Genomic DNA, 12,058 nt, shown 5'->3' with positions numbered 1-12,058 from the left:
GAAACAAAATAATGGGGGTGACAGAAATATTTGTGAGCTTGACTTAAAAGCACTCCCCCTAGACCTGGTTTCTCATTTAATGTAGAAAGTAAAAAAGTAATGGAGCAAGCATGCATGGAAGGACAAGGGTGTTAGGAGAGGAGAGTGCTGAGCGCTATTATGACCATCAATAAGATTTGTGGCAACATTAAGTAGGATAAGGCAAAGTAAATTTCATACTTCGGCTTTGCATATGTTGTAAATCACGAATTTCTCCTGATCAGTGCGTTGCTGTAGAAATGTTGTTGCACTTCAAAGCATTGTGTGGACTGGCTGCTCTGCAGACGGAGCATGCTTAGGCCTATAGCAAAGCCCAGAGAGCTTCCTTTACCACAGGTCTATAATAAGATTTGTTATAGATCCCTGCTGCCTTTCCCCCAGGTGTTTACCCTGTTCAAAAGCAGCTCTCTCCTTTCCACTGACTTTGCCAGTGCTGTTGTGCCACCTACAGCAGGAGCAGCTGTGACCTCTCTGGATTTTCTCTCTGGCTTTCTGTAGGAGAAGACCAAAAGTCCCATTCAATGGCTATGCAGGCCATGAAAACACCAACGTCCGAGCAACATTTGAAAACCCTATGTATGACCGAAACCTGCAGCCCACGGACATCATGGCCAACGAGACGGAGTTCACAGTCAGCACTGTGTGCACAGCTGTATAGCACTCGTCCCCATGCGGTGAGTGGGCAGAAAGGGAGCACGAGATGGGGACAGTGCCAGCACATTTCTGTCCCACCCCAACCCAGCTGGGCTGAACTGGTCACGAATAACATACTGGTGTGCTGCTGAGTGGTTCCCTTTGTGGTTGCAGACAGGGCATTTTGTACAGTGGTACAAAAGGTACAGGGGAGGGTAAACCAAGCGGATTAAAAGTTTTACTGCACAGGGGCAGAGGAATAACTTGTCATTGTAAACAAAATTCTGTGATTCTGTGATTCTAAAAGCATCAAGCGGCCCTCGAGGGCACTTCTAGCCTGGCAAGTTCTTAGTTTGAGATAGCAAAGCTTTACGGGCTTTCACTTCTGCTCGTAAGAACCAACTGTTTCCTTCTCTCTCTCCCTTCCTTTCCCGTTGTCCAGACTCCTCCGGGTTGGTATCTAGCGGATGATTGTGTTTCACCTCACTAGCCTCCATCCATTCCCTCCCATCTCCCTCCTCCCAACCGTGTTGAGGCTGTGGAGAAGCTGCTACACCTTGTTGGACTTTGTGTTAACTCCCGAGAGACTGCTGGGTTGTCCTCTGTCATCCTCGTCCTCCTTCTGCATCCTGCCGTGGATAACGGAGCCAACCAAAGGTCTGCTCCAGCACAGCTCCTCTCTCCCGTGCTCCCGGTGGGTTTCAGCCCGATGTCAAGGCCTGGGGAAGTGGAGGACCTGGGAAGTGAGGCGGTGGGATCGATACGCTGCAGGGAGCAGCGGGGTGTGTGGGGTCCCCTCCACTTTTGGGGAGAGCTTGGACAGGAAGGACAAATGCAGGTGGCACTGCATGAGGTGCTGCTTGGGGTTCATGGAAAATACCGGTACGGGAGAAGGTGAATACTTGATTTGTCTTTATCTGGTTGTATGGCTTGTTTGTCGGTTTGTCTAAGCAGATGTTTTCAAATGGGACCTTTTCAAACTTTTCTCCCCTGTATTTAATTTTCCTTTGTACGTTCTTGTTGGGTTTCTTCTGCCCCCGTCTTTGTCATTGACACTGTCTCTTTGAACCTGAGGCTGCTTTCAGGGCTAAGAATACTTCCCTCCACCTCTGGCCTTCTCCTGGTGACTGCCAATTTTAGCCATTCCCAAACACCCTAATAAGAAAACTGCTGACAGACACGAAGGGACAAAAACCTCTTTAAAAATAACTATAACAAATAACGGTGCCCCCACGCACACCAGTAGCGTTCAGAAGCCTTTGCCCTTTCCATATTGATCCTCCAAATGGCAATGCAATAAGAGTTTTAATTTCTATCCAAAGCTCTTCCCTTTATTTCCCAGGAGCAGAAAGGTTGGCTTGGCTTTCGTGAGAACAGATAAGGCAGCTTGACATTTTTCCTCCCTTATAAACGAACGATGCTTTTGTGATGACACTTTCCTCCTCTAATAAAGAGGAGCGCTGCTCTTGTTGATTTAGGGGTTTAGTCTGTTTGGTTTGAGTCACAGTTTCTTACACCAGACAAGAGTCAACGAAGGCAACAGTGCCATTTTACCAAACTATGTCAAGCACCTCTCTGAAATACAGTTGACTTAGAGCAGTAAGTCAATGAGGCATCTTTTTCTTACAGAAAACTTGATGGGAGAATAATTAAAACAAAAGGGGTGGTGTTTACATCCATGCTTGCATTTAAACACTGGCTCTCCCCTACCTAACATCAGCTGAGGTTTTGTCTAATGAACACCACAGGGTAGTTTTTTTCTGTTTTGTTTATTTGTTTACTGTGTGTGCGTGTGTGTGTGCGTGTATATGTATAAATATATATTATTTTTTTTACTTCTGTCTCTTATTCAGCACTCTTAGAGTAAGCAGCGTTCTACAGCCTATTTGCTCACCAGCCAGCCTGCCAAAAAATGCCGCCTTTGCTCCCCAAAGCATTGCAGAGGCACTCTGATTTATTCCTCAGAGGTGGGTGGAAGCTCATGTGCGAGCCAGAGCCCTGATGCAACGTGGAGGAAAGTCAGGCGCTGCCGCACGGAGGTGGGTGCACACGTAGCTCAGGGCCAGTGCTGGACCTTGACAGAGCGAGTCCTGCAGCAAGCTACGCTGCCAGCTCGTGCCAAATATACAGGTGGAGGCAGTTGCAGCCCTCCATGGCTGTGGGACTATGTTCCTTCAGGTAGCCAGGACGGGCTGGCAGGGCGCCTGCCCCTCCCGGAGCATCTCCAGCTTGCAGGACACGGACCTCAGGGCAAGTTGAAGGGGAGGTAAGAGGAGGGGACCCCAAGTAGGCTGGGGCCAGGGCACATCTCCCCTGCAGTTTGTCTGCTTCAGTTGAGCTGCTGTGGTGAAGTCAGGAGCTGCCTCTCGCACACTGATGTAACCGAGATCAGGATATTCCCCAGGTTCCTGCTTCTGTGTGCAGAGAGAGAGCTGGTTCCTGACTTCACACCTGCTCTTCTGGCCCGTATTTGACTTCAAAGGCCCCTTCTACTCTAATTTTGTTATACTTTGTTCTACTCTAATGTTATACATGCCCTTGGCCAAACCTACAGCCTATTCTTCCCTGCCTTTGCCAAATCCCCGTATCACAGCAAAGAGACCAGGCTCCCTTGCATGGCAAATGATAGAATCGCAGATCCTGAAACCAAACAAATTCTGAAGGCAGCACCCTTTTGTAGTCCCCTGTGCTCTGGTGCCATTGATGGCAACATCCTGACTCCTCTCTCAGTACCCACAACTCCAGCACCTTGCAGCATCCCCCAACAGCAGCAGCAGAGCTCGAACCTCACCGGGCTCCTGCTGCTGAGCTGCAGAAAATCCTCTCCCAGCTGCCAGCAGAGCCCAGCTCCTGGCACACACCGAGCAGCTCGGGCAGAGGGGAGCGATGTACGCACACAACAACAGGTCCCACATTTGCTTTTCAGACCTTTCCAAATCCCACTCAATCAAAGTAATAGCAAAGAGAAGCTTGTGTCAAGGTGTGTAAAACGAGCCCGAGGTATTTTAACAGCAAGGTAGGGAGAATGGGAGCTGTACTTAAACGAGACTTGCTGCTTTCAGCCTATTATGTACCATTTTCTACTGTTGCCCAAGCAACAAAGGCAGTGGCGGGGGTCTTGTCCCATTTTTTTGCAAGCTGGCTGGGACCTGATACATGAAATTCTTCATTCTTGCGCCCAGAGGACTTGCATTATGTTTAAAAAAGAAAAAAAGGAAAAAAAGAAAAAAAAAGAAAGAAAAATTAAAGAAAAAAAAATCCCTCTTTTGTACAGAGATATATTTTTATGAAGCAAAAGTTTGTACAGTAAAGACACAATGTAAATGTTTTTTCATTATTGTAGTAAACAGTAGTGGAAGATCAGCTTTTTTTTGTAAATGTAATAAAATGTATAAATATGGTTTACATAAAAGTGTAAATATGTAATCTATACATACACTTGGCTTGTCTGCAATATATACAATTTAATTTATCTGTCTCTGTATATGAGGCTTTTCATTGTGTCCAGGCATACTTTACTGAATTTGAAAGCTATTTTAAATTTTTGAATTAAAATAAAATATAAATTTTTGCATTGCTTTTCTTACATTCCTCTGGTGCCTTTTTCATGAGCTGCCAAAGTTTTCTTCTAGGGTCCTCCGGATGCTGACCTGCACGCACACACGTGCCCATGCATGAGGACAGCGGGGATGCACCCATGGCCCTGGGGCTGGAGGTTGGGGGAAGCTCCTGACCTTCACGTCCTGGCCTCGTGCCACAGCTGCTCAGAAGCATGTCCCGGCTCTCAGCAACGCACAGCAGCAGCAAAAGGTGGAGGACTCAGGCCAGACCTTGCCCCTTTCCCCATCAGCACCGCGGCACGCCTCTCCCTGCCCTGGGCAGACAGCCCCAATCTGGACGCGGTCTGCGCTGTGCAGCCAGCAGCAGGCTGATCTGCAAGGAGCTGAACCAAACCGACATCTGTCTGCCAGCCCTTTTGGTGCCCTCCTCTCTTCTCACTTGCTCTGCACTAATGAGATGTGATGTTTTTCCAGCTGTGGTCTCATTCCCCCCCCTCCCTTGCCCCCCAGCAGGGAGCTGATGCTCGGTCTGCTGGGAGGGCTCAGGGAGCTCACGGGTCCTCCACCACGGCAGATCAGCAGAGCCCCTTTGAAAACAGGTACTTAAGATCCTCAAGGAAACAAACAAAACCCTTGAAACTGTGATTTATATCTCGACTTTACTACTGAAGGCGGGAGCACAGCTCCCCAAAGTGAGACTAACTGCTGTTAATGTCTCTTGATCCAGGCCTGGTGCTGAATTCGCGTTGCTTCAAGTTGGAAATTAATTTGGCAGAGAATTTTCTAGTTGGAAAGGGACACTGAATATGTTGTTACGTGTCTGCTGTCGTGCTTTCTGAGTGTGTCTGAAGTTGATGAATTTTTCAGTGATAAATAGGCACGTTTTCATTTCTGGTTTCCCCAGTAGAGTTTGTCAACATGTTTTTGCTCTGACCCATATTCAGCCTGATCTCAGGGATTCCAGTGGTTTGCTTTTCCTGCTGGAGCATTGGAGGGCAACCTTGGGGTGACGACCCTCAGGCTTCTGTCCCCTTCCAGTCCCTTTCTTCTGGCCGAGACTCCAAATGAAGTATTTCGGAGCTTAGAAACTAAACAGGGCAGAACTTTAATCCCTTTGAGCCCTAGAGAAAGGTAGAGCCAGACAACAAATTAATCATTTAATTGCAGCAGTGAGCAGCCTGGAAGAAAGATCTCCATGCCCCTACCAAAACGGTGGAGTCCAGCAGTCCCTGGGACCACGTTAAAGAGCTGTTCCTTGAGTTACAGCACCACCAACGTGAGATATCCCTGCTTTTCCTCTCCATCCGTGCAGGTGGTGGTTCCTCCCCAGCCGCTGCTGTAGGGCCAGGTCGCAGCCTCAGCGTGGTGCAGGAAATAACGACTTGTCACTGCCCCATCCCAGAGCTCGGGGTTAATCCCTGGCTGTGTGCAGAATTGATTATTTTGCCTTTCCAGCAGGTTTTTATCGGGCCTATTCAGCGCTGCAGGCAGGAAGAAACAGGGCTGTGAGCAGAGCCCTGCTGGGTGGTGGGACAGCGGGGTCTGCGCAGCCCCCGGCTTCTGCAGGCTGCCTGTCAGCTCCGGTGGGTCTGCTCCAGGATGCCCCAATTTGCTTTAATTAGGTTGTGTTCTCTGCTGAACGCCTCCTCCCTCCCCCTCGCCGGTGACTGACTGCAATTAGCTTGTGTCTCAGCGCTGATTGACAAAATTTGTTTTATAAAAAGGGTGTTCCACGCTCTTTGATGTCCTGCTGCCTGCTCCTGCTCTGCCCACGCCGGCTTCGCTGATGCGAGTTTGCTGCTCTCTGTGGCTTTCCCGTTGCCTTTTATTTGTCTGATTTCTAAGCCAGATGCTTCGTCTTTCTCGTTTCATTCTCTTCTCAGCTGGCCTCGGCTGGTTTACCTGAAATGAGGTTGGCAGGAAGGCAGCGAGAGGTTTCAGCAGGCAGCACGCTGGGCCGTGTGTTGGCCAGCGCTGGAGCTGGGCACAGCCTGGCCATGGCCCAGTGAACCTCAGACATTTTTTTACTTTGAATTCTGGGGCAACAGCACTGTTCCTGTTTGATTTAGGAGGACACGGACGGAGGAAGGATTGTCAGCACCTTTGGGAGGTCTCTGGTCACCCTTTTGGTTCACGAGGGCGCCATTTTGGCTGGGGTCCTGCAGCCAGGCCTTGTCACGGGGCAAGGCCACCGGGCCCCTGCTGCAGGCCCAGTTTTATGCTATTGCCCACTTTGGGCACTGTAATCTTCTGATTTAGTGTCCTTAAAGTACGTCCCCTTGGGCACCAGCAGACTGTCAGTGTATGAACAAGGGCTGTGGGCTGCCCTGGGTGCCATAGCACTGAGCATGGTGTGAAGATGTGGTAGAGACGGTTTGGGGAGCAGGGTTTGCAAGTCCAAACCCAGCTCGTGTAGAGGGAAACAGAAGCTGGAGAGGAGAAAACCTGCCCCATTGGGTCAGCCAGCGCTGTGTCTCCAGGTCTGAGGATGCTGCCATGATGTTCAGCAGTGCCGAATCAGCCAAACACAAAGGAAGCAACAGAAAGAGAACAGGTGAGGAAAACCAAATAACAAAACGAGAGGCCTGTGGAGCTCACCTGTCTCTCAGGGCTCCCCAAACCTCCACAGAGTCCCCTTAGAAATCAATAAATAACATTAAGCTGTGCTGGCACATCTGACCCCTTCCAGCAGGTTCTAATTTAGCCAGCAGAATAAGCATTTACAGAGCTAATTAACAGCAATTTATATCAGCATTTTGTAAATGACTGATTAACTCGTGGGGGTGCCCCATACATACAGTCCACCCACGGCTGCAGTTCCCTTTGCTTTTCAACAGAACTTAGGCCGGCGAAAGGAAACACCCCGCTAATTGCTTGAATTAGATGAAGCAGCCACCCTGCCTCGTCTAGTCCAGCTGGGCCCCACTCAGGATGCTCAAGATGGTTTTTGTTTTAACCCCACATGCTGCTGGCTCCCAGATCGCACAGACCCTGCTCGGTGTGACTTTGCCAAGCTGGTGCTGCCCAACCCTGTTGTGCTTAAAGCCATGCAATGTCTGGGGTCTGTGTTTTGGGGTGCAGACGTGATGCAATTGCACATGAGGATGAGGAGGGCAGGTGGCTCTGGGCAGGGTAAGTTCTTCCTCCTCACACCCCGTCTGCACCAGGGGGATGTGGTGGGGAGGAAGGAGGCAGCAGCAGCGGCCGTGCAGCTGTCCAAGCGAATTACGGCCACGCAGCGGCTGCGCTGGTTCCGCTCTACAGCACTCGACAGAGCACCTGGAAATTCATTCGTCACTGGAGGAGAAACGAAGAAACCAAGTGAGGTGAGTAATGAAATGCTGGAATAATTAACCACGGAGGGAGGGGAGCAGGGCACAGCTCTGTGTGCCAGCTGCCAGGGCTGCAGCCACCCAGGAGGCATTCACTGGGAGTGGGACCATGTGTGCAGGGTTTGTGCTGGGCCTGGGGCTCTGCCTGTTGCCCCATCCTGCAGTTTCTCAGATAGGAAGGATAAAATGTCATGGCCACACACCTGGGAGAGAAACGGAAATCCCTTACATCAATTAGCTGGGTAGTCTGGGGGTCCAAAGTGGGACCCTGCAGCTGAGGTTTCTCCCTGTGCAAAGCCCTCGCTCTGACCCTGTTCACAGCTCATGGATGCTTGGGCTCCAGGCTTAATCTGTCCTTGTAGGACCAGGAGAGAGGAAAAAGGTTGTGTGGGTAGTAGCTGCCTAATGGCCACTTATGCATGAAAGAAACTGCAGCCCTGATGTTGCCTAATTACTCAGTTAACATCAGTTTAGATTGTTCCAGTTTTCCTCATCAATTTTTAAATTCCATTATAAGGCTCCCACTTTGTACATTGCTCTCTGCAGCCTTGCTCGCCCTGTCTCCAACAAACGAGAAACTTAAACCTATTCCGTAAAAAGTACAACCAACAAACAGCAGGAAAGAGGTGATGTCAGGAACATGCGGGTGCAGCCAGGCTGTCTTATTCATTTTGGGCACGCCGAAGGATGGAGGAGGTGACTTCAATGGACTGTGTGGGCACCCAGGCCAGGTGAAAGCAGTGCAGAGTGTCACAACCCCAGCAAAAAGTGCTTGAGCACCACTGTGCTGGGTCAGTGGAGCTGGTGATCCGCTACTGCCACCTCTCCCAGGGCAGCTGCAGCTCGCCATGCCCAGCCTGGGCTCAGCCCTGCCCAAAAGCACCCGTGGCCTCTCCATCAGGCATCGGGAGAGCTAAGTGGTAATTCACAGGGAATAATTTACAGCTGATTTCCCTCCCCTTCTCTTTGAAGAGAATATCTAGCAGCAGGTTGCAATTTTGCTTAATTCCTTCCTTATTGAAAGGAGTTGACAAATATATTTGTCATGATCAGGTCTGGCGCTCTGCTAGATTTCATTAGTGGCTCTGCATTAACGAAGTGCTCTGTGCTGTTCATCGGCTGCTGTTTCCACACTCTTACTGGATTGCTGTAAAACCCCTTGCAAATTTCTGCGGGGGAGGATCCTTTGAAACTCTCAGCCTGGGTAAAACTTCAGTATTCTCAGAAAGCAAATGAGACGATGACCAAATGGCACAGTCCTGCGGTGACCTGACCATAGCACGTATGCAACAACGGTCTCAGTTTCAGAGGCTGCAATCAGGGCTTAGGTAGCTGAAAGAGTGATTCTCTCCCTCTGCCTGGTGTCTTTCATTCCTGGCAGAGCTATGGGCTGCCACCATCCGATGGCTGATGGCCATGCAATGTATGCTCACGTAGCTCGGAGATGTGGCAGCACCTCCTGGATCATTTCAGAGTCACGAGGCTCCCCCTCTACCAAGGGCCAGCAGCCCTGGCCAGCTCCCTCTGTCCTCTGCTGTGGGATGTGGGTTATCCAGCCACACACACACAGTTTGTGGGTTCAGGCACCCAGGAGCCATACGCTGCCATCCCTAATACAGCACGTTTGGAAAACATTCAGTAAATCCACCTTGGTTCTTCCTAGTAGTCAAAGCGAGTTAATTTCTGTTTTCATCCTAATTCAAATGGCAGTTCCTGAAAATACGTGCTAAGACCAGGATCATAAATTATCATGTGTAGAGAAACAGTGATCAGGTTTGATGCTTGACCCACTGCTGCGTTCCGCCTGGCACACCGAGGTGCCTGGTGGAAACGCACACGGGCTGCGCTCGCCTCTGCTCCACCTGGTGACTGGGCACCACCAGATGCCCCTCTGCTGCTGGTCTGCTTCCCAACCATCTCTGCCTGAGCAGCACCGTGAAAAATAAACACCAGGAATTCCCCCCTCGCTAGGTTTGTCCTGCAGGTGAGGGTGCTGCCACCCCCTTTTTGGGGAGGTTGTTGTGTCTGAGCCTTTGCTTCCCCGCTCCATCCCCACCCGAGGGCTCCGTTGCGAGTCCCTTAGCTCAACTTTACTCATGGCATCATCACAGCTGGATGTCCTACAGGAAAATACTCAGCCGCCCTCTTTGGCTCGTTTCCTAAAGGTTGGAAACAATTGGTGTTCCTGGCACCGTGACAGCGATAAAGTAATAATCGTGAAAGGGCTTTCTGAGATGGGAACGGTGCTGGGTCTGCTGGGACTGCAACAAGAGAGCTGGTGATCACATCAGAGCTGGGGGACGGCCGCCACAAATCAGCTTCTCTCATCCTTACACCTCCTCGCAGGGTGTCGAGGTGCCCTCAGCTGTCAGCGATGCCTGAAACCTGGAGACGTTTCTGCGCCGCGGTCTGAAGGTCAGCCAAGCGTTTGAACTCCTCCAGCAGTGGTGGGAGCTGTGTGCTTCAGCATCCCTGGACGTCTCATCTCTCCATTACAGCTTGCTCTGGCTAGACTAGGGAAAATGGGGAGTAGATCTTATACTCCTGATGACTTTTTTCAGTTTCCTGGCTGTTTTGGCAGGCCCAGCCGTGGCTACTGCAGGGCACTGCTTTACCAGGTACCCGTCCCAAATTGTGCTCCCCTCCCAGCTAACCAGGCATGTCCCTCTCTGCATCTCCAGCTTTCTCTGCTGCCTCAGAGCTGGCAGGGACCTCCTCTTGGGGCAGCTGGTAGGGACATGGTGCTCACAAGGTGCTGCCACCCTGCTCTGGGTGCCGGTGCTGCCGACCAGCCTCCTCCCCTGGGCAGCATCCCCTCGCCACGCTGCGTCTCCGAGCGCTGAGGCTCAGCTGCAGGATGGGGGCGATGGCATTTGTCTGCTTCACCGTGTGTGTGAGAAGGAATTCATTAAAAATTTCCACTGAAGAAGGATTCCCTCTTCCTAGCAGGGCTGAGAACTGTGTGCAGGCTCTCCACCACCTTTGCTCTTGCCTGTGGGATCTGAACCATGGGAGCTCACCACACACAGCCACTGTGGGGCTGTGCTTCAGCAAAAGATGGACAACGATGGCTCTGCAGCCCTTTTCCTGCTGTCGCCAGCATCTCCTGCCCATTCCCCCTTCCCTGGAGGAAAACACAGAGCCCAGCACCATGGTATGACCCAGGGGTGGAGCTGTGAAAACCTTAGAAGAGGTTGCTATAGCAAAACCCACTGCAATGAGCTTTTGAAGCCATATTTTGGGGCCAGTTAAGGTCCCTTAAAAAAGGTACTGGGGCCATTTGGGAAGCTGGAGAAGCGAGGAGCATGAGGGATCTGCCAAAGGGTGTGCAGAGAGCTGCTAGCAAAGCCAGAAGTGGTTCCTGGCACTTGAGCTGCTCTGTGTTATGCTGCAGCTCCCCGAGCTTCACCGGGGCCTTGGGATAAACACTTGGGTTTATCTCCTAGGAAGATGCCAAGATTATACGAATTCCTCGCATCCTCATCTGAACAGATGAGTGATACGAAATCCGTCACAGGGGGCTGTTAGATGAGCAGCAACCACAGTAAGCCTGCACTTTAATGAAAAACCCAAGTATGACATATTTTTGTATTATTTAACTGGGATTTTGCATCTTGAAGGGAGGAAGGGAGCGAGCGAGTCGAGGGGAGGAGGGTGCAGCAGCCGGGGTGCCTTTTCTCTTCAGAAATGTTCCACGCACTAAAAGGAGAATTTATAGTTCAGCGCTAGGGGGGAAAATGCATTATTCATTTTCCAGACTTTGGAAGACAAAAAAAAAAAAAAAAAAGAGGTGGCATTTCATTTGTACTTACACCGTGACTTGCAGACGAGGCCCTCTTGCAGAAACCAGCCCTCGGGATTTTCCTGCTTGCTCCAGCCAGGTTTGGTGCCTCCAGGTACCTCGGCTTCCTGCCCTGGTTGGGCACTTTAGGCTGATCTTTGGCAGCTTTTGTGTTTGACCCCAGAGAAGATCGCAGTTCGGCAGTGGGCAGAGCAATCCTGGAGGGATGCCTCAGCCAGCCCTGGCAAGGCTGCGTCCCAATTAGTCAGATAGGTGCAAAGTGCTGGGATTTAAGATGCCGTGTGACAGCAAAGTGCCATTACCATGTAAAAGAAGCTGTTTTAGTTATTCCAGTAAGGAGAAAATTATTCCCCCCTGTAGACGGGTGGGATAATTAATCATTATCGTCTTCCCATTAGATTTAATATTCCAGGGCTGCACGTGCACCCTGGTTGGGGACTGCAGCCTTCATCAGCCCGGCTCTGACAGCAGCAGCCTCTCCGCAGCACTGCTCAAAGGCTTTGAACAGCCTCCTCTTGGAGCTGCTTTATTCCCATCTGTGGCTGCCGGTTAATTGGGTTAATTGTGGGGGTTTCATCCAGACCCAGCTGCAGAGAGGGCCGGGAGCATCGCACCACAGTCCTGATGATTTTTTCTCAAATTACTCACTTCTTGTTTCCTTCTCTGCTGCCATCCCAATTTGGGGTACCTAC

At 50.6% G+C, this 12,058-nt stretch overlaps 1 protein-coding gene across 8 annotated transcripts in view; it reads left to right on the top strand.

The window, feature by feature from the left end:
* Nucleotides 1–4,258, top strand: part of CSMD2 (CUB and Sushi multiple domains 2) — a 323,412-nt gene extending 319,154 nt beyond the window's left edge. For all 8 annotated transcript variants that reach the window (XM_072027339.1, XM_072027338.1, XM_072027341.1 and 5 more), the window contains 2 exons: nt 538–713; nt 1,115–4,258. In XM_072027339.1, the coding sequence (XP_071883440.1) occupies nt 538–697 (160 nt within the window). In that variant the 3' untranslated portion in view covers nt 698–713; nt 1,115–4,258. The remainder of the gene's footprint in view (nt 1–537; nt 714–1,114) is intronic.
* Nucleotides 4,259–12,058: the final 7,800 nt, after the last annotated feature.

This window comes from Anas platyrhynchos, chromosome 24 (assembly GCF_047663525.1).
Source record: "Anas platyrhynchos isolate ZD024472 breed Pekin duck chromosome 24, IASCAAS_PekinDuck_T2T, whole genome shotgun sequence".
Taxonomy (NCBI): domain Eukaryota; kingdom Metazoa; phylum Chordata; class Aves; order Anseriformes; family Anatidae; genus Anas; species Anas platyrhynchos.
Note: the sequence above shows the minus strand (reverse complement) of the source record. Positions and strands in the feature narration are given on the sequence as shown.